At 36.0% G+C, this 10,723-nt stretch overlaps 1 protein-coding gene across 1 annotated transcript; it reads right to left on the bottom strand.

Annotated features, from left to right (window-relative positions):
* Positions 1-4,272: 4,272 nt before the first annotated feature.
* Positions 4,273-5,164, bottom strand: LOC110032167. The gene is made up of 2 exons (XM_020735702.1): positions 4,875-5,164; positions 4,273-4,798 (listed from the first exon to the last, which is right to left on the bottom strand). The coding sequence occupies exons 1-2, from the start codon at positions 5,162-5,164 to the stop codon at positions 4,273-4,275; spliced, it is 816 nt and encodes a 271-aa protein (XP_020591361.1).
* Between the last annotated feature and the right edge of the window lie 5,559 nt (positions 5,165-10,723).

Genomic DNA, 10,723 nt, shown 5'->3' on the forward strand with positions numbered 1-10,723 from the left:
GAAATATTTCTGCTATATTTGATCATTTAGATTGGAGGATGAAAGGATAATTTGAACATACCACGCGTATTGAAGAAGGTATGGTACAAATGTTTAAGAAAAATGCTTGGATTGAAAAAGATTCAATGGAAAAATTTCCTTACCAACGTTTTAATAACTTAAACATTCACTACCAATCCATGGGAAACATTCAAGACGATGAAAGTGAAGAAGATTTTTGAACTCGTTTTAGTACGAAATTCATAATTATTAGTGCTTATGTGTGTTATGTGTTTATGCTAGATTTCATTTACTTTTTATTGTTGAAATTTATATGTGTCATATGTTTAGTATTTAACATTTAGTCTTCAACGTTAGTTTCTATGGTTTGATTTCAATATTGAATTAGATGTTTTTGCTTGAAAAATGTTGGTTTGTAATTGTTTGGATTTTATTTATAAATATGAGTTTTGTGTTGTTTGTGAAAATATGTGTTAAAAATTTGTTAAATTATGAATATGTGTTTAATTAAGTCATTTAGAGGTTGACGTGGTGTGGAATGCAGCAGATTTCCAAGGAAAATCGAAATCTGAAATTTTTTTGTGTTGGTGCTAGAGGCGCCAAATTTAGCTCATGAGGTGTCATTTTCCCGAGTACATCCAGATTTACTTAAAACTGCAAAAACCACTGTAAAACACCATTTTTATTGCTTGGGTTGTCTCCTACCTCTAAATTAAGACTGAAACTCGACCTAAGGCTTGCAATTTGGTAGATTTGAGGAGATTTGAAGGGAAAAAAAGCTCTTGGATTTTATCTTCCCTTGGTAAGAGCTTCGCTTTAACTTAGAAATTTTTTATTTTACATTTGATTTTTCCTACATTATGAAAATTTGAAAATTTGAGTTTTACTGAAGAAGTTTAGAGAGAACTCATGGTGAAAAGTTTCTCACCAAATATTCCTACTTTTGGAGTTTGATTTATGATATTGTGAATTTATATGGATTTTATGTGAATTTATTTAAAAATTCCTATGGCTCCAAGAGTGAAGAGAGGAAAGCCTTCGAGAAATTTTGATGCGAGGCAATTCGTAAATTTGAAGACTCGGTACATTTATAATACTATGATGGGAACCAAAAAATTGATTCAGGAACGTGCATTTTCAAACTCGGGAGAAGTGATTGAAAGGTTGATAATTTCTCAGAAGTGGGAGACCTTTGCTACTTCACCATAGTAGCCATTATTTCTATCATTCCATAATTTTATACTAATCTTCTGGTGACAATGGACGAGCACATTTATGTTAGAGGTAAACATGTTGAATTTACTCGATAGAGAATCGATGCACTTTATGGGCTGCAATGAACTTCATTGTGAGTACACTGCATTTGTGATTTCTAATTGATCACTTGTTGAAGTAATTGCCTATCTCATTAATGGAAGGGGAGAATGGAAGATTAAGAATAATCACAAAGTCAATTTCTCAAACAAAGTCAATTTCTCAACTTCCTCTCAACTTCCATGTTAAATGTTTAATCTAAAGCATGATATTACTTTATCTCTGCAAAATTGCTTCCAAATAATCACTTGAGTGAAATAACTAAGGAAAAAGTGTCGTCGCCAAACTAGAGCTTATCGATTGTTGGAATGGGAATCTCGTTTCCCGCTTTGATTTATTTTATTGTAGGAAGGAGCATTATTCGGCTCCCTACATGTTGAACATTAAAAGTAGTACAAAAGTTCCAGAGGAGGGGTCCCCTTACAAAAGGAGGGAGACTAATCCTCAAAAAAGCCTACAAAAGTGTAATACAACTAAATAAAGAGAAAATGCGATAAGCACCAGGAAACTAAAGCTCATTGAGTTGACTAGTCTTGAATCTGAGGTGAGGAGTCTCCAGCTTATTACCATGAAGTAGGAGGGCAAGAGGGGTGGGAGGCCTTGTATCAACTGAAATGGAGTTAGCATAAATTACTTTTCTGACGAGCCAATTTGCAAATTTGGTTTCCTTCTCTATAAATGAAAGTCATTTGAACTGTGAACTTTTTGTGAAGTTTGTCAATTTTCTACTTCCATTGCATATGGTGCCAAGAGGATAGCAGCTCTGTGGTAAGTTAGGTGATCAGCTGTAAAGTGTCAACCTAAATCCATAAGTTCTACCATGTAGCTTTCTATGCAAAGGTGAGGGCCCAGTAAACAACAATGAGCTCAGCTTCAAGAGCATCATTGGCCACTGTGGGAGCATGAAATAATAACATATAATTGCTGGAGGAATTTCTGAAACCCCCCCAACCCCTGCACCCCATTTAGAGAAGCTTCCAACAGTGTTAATTTTTATGGTTTGGAAATCAGGAGGTTGCCAAGTAACTGTCTCAATTTTTTTGTGATTATTGAGAGCACTGGTCTGAGGCAGGCTGATGTTAGGGAAGTTTTTGAGCTGGATCAGCTTGTTTAAATAAGAAAGACAGTTCTTAGTTACCTTCTTGTGTTGAATCATCATGTTTTCATGTTTGTTGCTATTCCTACCCATCCACAAGAACCAGGCCACAATAAAGGGAATAGACTCCTCTTGTTTACTTTTCTTGCTATGCAAGCCATCTTTGAGGCTAGACAAGTCCTTATCCAATTTCTCACCTTTAATCTTACTGAGTGCTTTCCATACATCTTGAGCAAACTCACAATTGAAAAATAGGTGGTTAATATTCTCTTTAGATTTCAGACAGAGATGGCATCTAGAGGGCCCTCTTAATCACTTAAGTTTAAGTATATCATCTGTTGGCAAAAGGTTGTTGAAGAATCTCCAACAAAAGGAGGATATGGAGGGAGATAAATATTTTTTTCCAAATGGCTTCACCCCAATTGACCTTATCCCAACCACTTAGTTTAGCATAGATAACTTTTGTCAAGCTTTGATTAGCATAGCTATGCCATATAATCTTTTCCTTTTTGCCTTGATCAAAAACAGTATTAGTGACTTGAGATAGGTGAGGCTCCTATAGAATAGATTGAAGCTTATAAACATCCCAGGAGTCCCCATCCCAAAGATCACAGACTGAGAGTTGGGGATTAAAATCTGAAGGGGGGGCCCTAGCCAGTCCTTAGGACACCAGTGATCCAGCCAAAAATTCACTTTGTCATTTCCCAAATCCCATGTGTACATGTCTTCAGCAAGATCTCTGATTTTAAGCATATTAGTCCAGATTCTGGAGTCCCCTAGCTTCTTGGTAATAAGGGAAGGATGTTGTCCTTTGCAATGCTTGCCATACATGAACTTGGCCCACAGGGAAGTTTGTGTTTTGAAATGAATCCACATCTTACAGAAATTAATCTGTGTGACTTGTTGTAGACCCTTGAATCCCAGCCCAACTGTTGCTATTAGTTTAACTACCTTCTGCAATGAAGCCCAGTATAGCTGCTATCTTTGACCTGCCCATAAGAATCTGTTGAATACTCTCTCCAACTGAATTTGGATGCTTTTCTTAAGGTAGTTGGTTTGAAGAATATCAGAGGGGAAGGTAGTTAAAATACTTCTAAGGAGAGTAACTCTACCCCCATTTGACAGGAAAGAATGAGACCAGCTTGATAAAGTTTTCTGTATTTTCTGAAATATCTCATCAAATTGGGTCATTTTAGATCTCCCCTAAGTGAGTTGGACCCCTAAATATTTCACATGGTCCCTAGCAATAGAGAAGCTAGTGTAGTTGGATACCCAATGCTTGCAGTTGGAAGAAGCCCTCTTGTTGAATATAAGTTGGCATTTGGTAGGGCAGAACTTCATCCTAGAGTATTTCTAAAATTGTTGTATACATTTATAAACTTTCTTAACTGCAATATTTTGGACATTGGAGAATATCATGATATCATCAGCATCATGAGGTGGGAAATTGCTATATTGGATTTGTGATGAAATCTAGAGTACTGTTGGTTGACGATGTTGCTGTCAAGCATTCTAGAAAAGTAATCCATTGCAATTATAATGATAGTGGGCGAAAGTGGGTCACCTTGTTTGAGCCCTCTGGTAGCAGTGAAAGAACACCATGGTTGGCCTTTGATAAGGATGGAGTGATTGTTGTTTATAAGCCTCCTTTGGATGAGTTGTCCTTTGGATGAGTGAAAACCTCTAGCTGCAAGAGTTGAAACCCTCTAGCTGCAAGAATCCCCAAGATGAAATTCCAGTCAATGGTGTCATAAGTATTTTTAATATCTAATTTATAGATAAGGTTACCCCCTCTACTGATTCTATTTAAGTCCAAAATGAGTTCTTGTGCCAACAACACATTATCATTAATGGATCTTCCTTTAATGAAAGCAGTTTGGTTTGGACAGATAATCCTGTGAAGATGGGGCTGAAGTATTCTTCTGACTATGATCTTGTTTCTTGTTTATGAGTTTGCTTATGAAAGATGTAAGGCTGATAGGATTGAAATGTTCCCAAGTCTTCTGTAGATCTTCTTTAGGAGTAACTTTAGGAGTAAGCACAGGAGTAAGCACAATAGATGTGTTAACAAAATAGCTAGAGAGATTGGCTCCACTAAAGAAGCTTCTGATTGCCTCAACCACCTCCTTCTTGATAATGTGCCGGGCTTTTTTATAGAAGTCAGCGGTGAAGCCATCAAGGCCAGCTGCTTTAGAGCTGTCAATTGTGTTCAATGCTTCCCAAATTTCCTCATCTGAAGGGAGTTCAGTGAGATTTAGCTGACTGGTGTAACTTGATTCTTCAGTAAAGTAGTCTTCATAATCAGAAATGAGATCAGCAGAAGAGTTCAGGAGGGAGCTATAGTACATAACTACATCCTTAGCTATAAGTTCATTGTCATTAAGCCATCTGCCCTCAGTAGAGTATATGGAGTGAATGGTATTGCACTTCCTTTTGTGACTAATGTTGTAACTAATGGTAGAACTTAGTGTTTCTGTCCCCTTCAGTAAAAATGTTGATAGAAGCTTTCAGTTTGAGTAGCATGTCTTGGATGTCAATAACTTTATTCAGATTAGTTTGGGTAGTGAGCAACTCAGTTTCAGTGGCAGCATTATTCTGAACAGCAGCCTCAAGCCTCTCAACTTCCTTCTCAGCAGATATGGCATTGGAAAAAACATTTCCAAAAGTCTCCCAGCCCCAGTTCCTCAAAGCTTTGCTAGTTTTCAGATGATGAAGGCTAAGCTTAATTAAAGGCTCAGTATGATCAATTCCCATCCAGTTAGAAGCAACACTTTTAATGAAAAGGGGATGGGTAGACCACATGTTTAAATATCTAAAAGGTGGGTGGAGTGTGGTAGTACTAGGTGAAGTAATGGATATAAGGAGTGGTTTATGGTCTGAACCAGTGAGGGTTAGGTGGGTAACAAAAGTAAAGAGGTAGTGTTTTTGCTAGTGGTCATTTACTAACATCTTGTCCAGTCTTTCCCACAGGAGACCCCTCTTCCAAGTGAATTTAGGACGCTGGTATCCCAAGTCAAACAAACTAGCATGCTGAATTTTATCATTAAAATAAGTCATTTTGGACAAGTTAGGAGGTTTCCCTCCAGATTTCTCAGCTGCATAAGTGATACAATTGAAATCTCCACCAACAATCTATGGAGAAGCCATATTAGTGCTAAGGAGATGTAAGCCCTCCCAAAGCTCCTGTCTATCGGCTTTAAGAGACTTCCAGCATAAATAAATGTAACAAACTCCAGATGGCATTTGTATAAGCAGTGATAGGTGTATGAACTGAGGATAATCCATAAAAATGCTCCACCGTATTTCTTTCCTACGAAAGAACCAAATTTTATTATTATTGTTGGCATAGTGAGAAAAACCAAGAAATTTGTTAATAATTCTCTGTGGGTTTTGCTAAACCATAGGTTCAAGTATAGGAAAGCAGCACAGCTTGTATTTTTCGTTAAGATAAATCAGTCTTCTTAGAGACTGAGGATGGGCAATGCCCCTTATATTCCAACACAGCATATTAATCATGGGAGGGATTGTAATGGGGAGAGGGCTGAGATCTTGAACTAGTCCTTCCTCTAGAGGGAGGAGGTCCACCCATCTTTGTAGCTTCTGTGTACCCATTATTACCATCCCTTAATTTCTAAACTTCAGATTGAATTTTTTTCTTCTTCTTAGATTTCTATGTTTTCCATTCCTCTTCCATTAGGTGTTTCATCTCAGCTATGTCTTTCTTCTGAGGAGCTTCTATAACAAGCGTAGCTTTTTCGTTAATCTCCTTGGATTGCACCACCTCATCAAATGGAACAGATAGAGGTGTTATAATTTTTATTGGGTTCTCCTCCTCCCTGATTTGACTGGGGGAAATATTAGTGGGATATGTGGAACCAAAAGGAGCTGTAGAGCTTCTGGGTGTATCCAACAAGTCTCCCAAATTCCCAGTTGGAGAGGGTTCCCCAACAACTGTAATCTCTGGGGGAGTAGGCTGAGTATTCCTTTCCTGAGATGCCACAGTCTTCTTTGGGGGAGGGTGAAGCCTGAAACATCTATCCTTCGTGTGTCCAAAAATCCTGCAGTGATGACAATAGTATGGTTTCTGTTCTAACACCACTTTCTACCAGAATCCCTCTTTGTCATTACCAATCCATAGCCTGTCGACTTCAGGGAGAGTAGCATCTCTTTCAATGAGAATTCTAGCTAGGGCAGGTCTAGCTTTGTTGTATGTAGGAGCATCCACCTTCATTGGTCTCCCTATTGGACTTGCAATATTAAATAAAGCATTGAGATTAAAATACTGAATTGGCAGGCCAGGTAATTTAAACCATAGGGGAACTATGGGAGGTTCCTTACTAGGGTCAAAATTAGGATCCCACTTCAGAATTTTCATGGTGGTGCCTCCTTTTTGAAGAGCTTGTTTTGCAAATAGTCTAGCATAGTCTTCCTCCCCTGATAGCTGTATGAGTAGATGTCTTCCAACTAGTATTCCAATCTACCAATCTCTATTGAATTTTAAAGAAGCAAAGTAATTTCTTACTAAGTCCATTTTGCGGTGGCCAAGAAGAAATTATTTTGGGGTGGCCAAGAAGAAATTTTCCCACTAAGGTAAATTTTACTTGATCATTTAGGTTATGAATTTCTTGAGGAGAGAAATAAACAGGTTGTTCTCCATCCTTAGTACCTAAAGGATGAATGCAAGGGTTGTTACCCTTCCCAACAACTGTGTCATGAAATTTCTGTGGGAAGACTAAATGTTCAGGATCACTGAGGGAGGCAGTTGATTTGCCAACCACCCCTGCATAAGTGGCCTTAGCCCACTGAACATCAGTTTCAATATCTATAGGGGTAGCCATAAACCCCAGGAAACTCAATCTTAAAACTACAGTACCAACAAACTACAAGGGAAGATTCAAAAAGTCTATGTGGTCTACTCAGACCAAACCACACAGCAAAGTCCAAACTAATAGAACCGAGCACCAAAGCGGGGAATGTACTCCACCACCAGAGCCAGAAGAAGCTGGTCAAAACCAGAAAACAAAAGAGCAGAGGAAGCAGGCCAAAAACTAGAAGACACCAATTGAACAGTAAAAACCACCAGAGTCTTAGAAAAAAGAGTCTGAGAAGCTAACTCCCAAGGCAATAAGAGACAAAAACAAGCTCCCTTAAGAAGGAGACAAAAACACGCTCCCTTAAGAAGAGAGTTGCAGCACCTTCCACTGAAACCACCCCAACGGCACTTTATCCTGCCAAAAACCCTAGCAGAGCCCCTCTCTCTTCAGCTGTCAACTTTTCCTTCTGTATATATATATATATATATATATATATATAATTTTGAAACGGTAATATTTTAAGTTTTGAAAATACGAGATCGAACTGATCTCATATATATAATAGTTTAAATGATCAAGCACAACACCACAATCAATATACTTATCTCGAAGGATAAATACACTACTTACTGGTGAGGCTCGATTAAATAAACCAAAAAATTTATGACATCCATTTAAGTATGAAAAAAATCATTTTTATGTTAACCGACAAGTTCCCCTTTTTAATATTACAAATAAATAGAGTTTATATTAAGCTAGGTTCTTAAAGTTTCTTATAAGGGCTTTCTTATAAGGGCAAGCTGCAAGCTCCTATAGTTAATTACAACTTAGATAACTGAAGTCACCTAAGAAAACTCTTAATTTAGATCGGGGAATATTTCCTTCAAGAATTTCAAGGGGTAGTTTTAAAAGATCAGACCAAAGAAGTATAAAAAGGGAATGAGTCAAATTTAGAACATTATTATGGAATCCAAAAGGAAGAGGAACTAGGGGTTGTCACAGATCCTAAGGAGAACCTCAGTGAATTCCCTAGCTATCCTATGTTTTAGCTTCAGATTCAAGAGGAAAAATTATTTAAATGTTACATCCTGCCAATTTTATTAAGAATTATGTATGCATGGCACAGTCAAAAAAATAGCCTAGAAGATAGAAGGATTTATGGCATAAAAAAAGACAACCTCAGAGCCTAAGATGAGTTAGAGCTTAAATTGTATAACAAAGTGATACACCAAATAATATATTATTTTAAGCACATATTTTATACTTATTTTTGGTGATATTGCACTTTAAAGAATGATATTTTAATGTTTTTATTACAGACATATAATTTTTAGTCATTTGGAGAAAAAATGACAAAAATGACAAAATTTTGAACCAAATAGTGAATTTTGGGATTTTAGCGCACGATGCACCAGATCGGCGCATGATGTGCCGTTTGACAAAAAAGTGGCACATAATGTGCTAGATCAATGCATTATGCCTCAGAGATGACTTTTAGCAAATTAAGGCGGTTCGAGATGAATTTTGCACAAATTTTCAATAGAACACTTGCTATACACACCTATTGGAGTAATTCAATGCATCTAGACACTTTGGAAGGTTCTTTTATGAAGGGAAATTTCTCTTGGATCAAATGACACATCTTTTGAATTCAAAAGAGTTGACTTTTGAAGGGAACTTTTGGAGGAGAATTTTGATTCTTTTTGAAAGGTAGCAGCTCAAAATAAAGGTTAGATTTCATAATGAGGAAAAGAGGGGAAAGAAAGAGAGAGAGAAAGTTGGTGTGAGAGGCAAGAGGAGAGAAGAGGAGATTTTTTTCTAGGGTTGTAAGAGGAGAGGGAAGGTGAGAGATTTCTTCTTCATTACACTTCTACGAAAGAATTGAGTGGGATTGTAAAGAGAGAAAAGCTTGGAGAGAACTTCAAGGGATTTACTTTGGAAGGATTGTGAGATAAGTTGTGTCTTTCGGCCAATTGAAATGTTAAAACTTATTGAGAGACATATGTTTTGAAAAGGGATATGATTTCTACAACATAGTGAGAATCACATTTTATTTCATGGGAGAGTATGTCATCCATGGGATTAGGTGCAAATAAATAGGGAAATATACTTTATTGGATGTAGAAAATGAGATTTTAAGGTGACAGATTAAAATCCTTTATTTGGTCTAGTTGATTAATACTTTATTGGATGTAGAAAATGAGATTTTAAGGTGACAGATTAAAATCTTTTATTTGGTCTAGTTGATTGGAAATTGATGTGAGATTATTAGCCCTCAGGTGAAGGAGTAGTGGGACCTTTGGAGTGGCAGCCGGTATCCTCCTAGCCTAACCACAGAATTAGGGACCAAACTCTGAATTAGTCAATGTTTTTTATAACAGTTAAAAATAGCACTCAAAAGAGGGTAAAGAATAGAATTGCTTTTATTTGGCACAAAATAATTTATATATAAATTTTTAAATGATTTTAATTTTTTCACGATCTATATACTCATTGTAAAGGGGAAGTATGCTTCTTAAATTTGAACTTTCCGTCAAAATAAAAACTTTATTTAATTTTTATAATTTTACTTTTGAAAGTTAGTTATTAGTTAGTTAACTTTGTTTTTCAACTGCATTTTACATAGCATTTAACTTAGTAGTTATTATTGAAACTTTGCACTTTAATTTTATTTTTGTATTTTTAAATTATAAAACAATTTTAAGAACTTACTTCAAAGATTTTCCAACTTCTTTGTGGGATTGATATCTAGAACTCCATTAGAGCCTTTTATGACTTGAGCGATACATATACTTAGGTTGGTTTTAACGGGGATTTGGCAGTTTAAAAAGAGTTTTAAAAGATAAAATATTTTCATAAAAGGTATTTTTTGTTGGGATTTGATTACATATTTATTATATATCTGTCGTGTGTAGTTTTGGAATATTGAAAAATATTTACAAAATTTACACACTAAAACTACCCCGCCCATCATGTTTTTGGTGTCGTTGCTGGGGAAGTAACGGAAAGTAGTATTAGTAATTATTTTATTTTATTTTAAAAATATGTAAATAAATAAATAAAGTGTGTTTGTAGTTTAGTCTTGAAAATTTTCTTATTTAAGCGTGTTTGTTTGTTTTTAATAACTTGCTTTGTTTGTTTATGCGTAGTGTAAGATCTGAAAATTTAGTACCTTACGATTCTGAATTAGAGACAATAGTTAGAAAAAGTTGAAAATAACAAAAAGAGAAAGATTATTTTAGCAAAATGGCTTGCAATTTAAACAATGTTGAAAATGAAAATGAACATCATTAGAGACCTTTAAGAGATTATGCTAATCCTACAATAGGTGAAATTCATTTAAGTATACAAAATCCTGTTGTAGCTACCAATTCATTTAAGCTTAAACCTGCTATTATCCAAATGGTACAAAATAATCAGTTTGGAGGAACAACAACTGAAGATCGTAATTTACACCTTGCTAGTTTTCTAGAATTGTGTGCTACATTTAAATATGATG

Source organism: Phalaenopsis equestris, unplaced genomic scaffold (genome assembly GCF_001263595.1).
Source record: "Phalaenopsis equestris unplaced genomic scaffold, ASM126359v1 Scaffold000881, whole genome shotgun sequence".
Lineage (NCBI taxonomy): Eukaryota > Viridiplantae > Streptophyta > Magnoliopsida > Asparagales > Orchidaceae > Phalaenopsis > Phalaenopsis equestris.

Coding starts and splice junctions, on each gene's coding strand:
- LOC110032167 (XM_020735702.1), bottom strand. CDS start 5,164: ATGGGAATTGATCATACTGAGCCTTTAATTAAGCTTAGCCTTCATCAT. Junction 4,799..4,874: donor GAAGGGGACAGAAACACTAA/GTTCTACCATTA, acceptor TACTGAGGGCAG/ATGGCTTAATGACAATGAAC.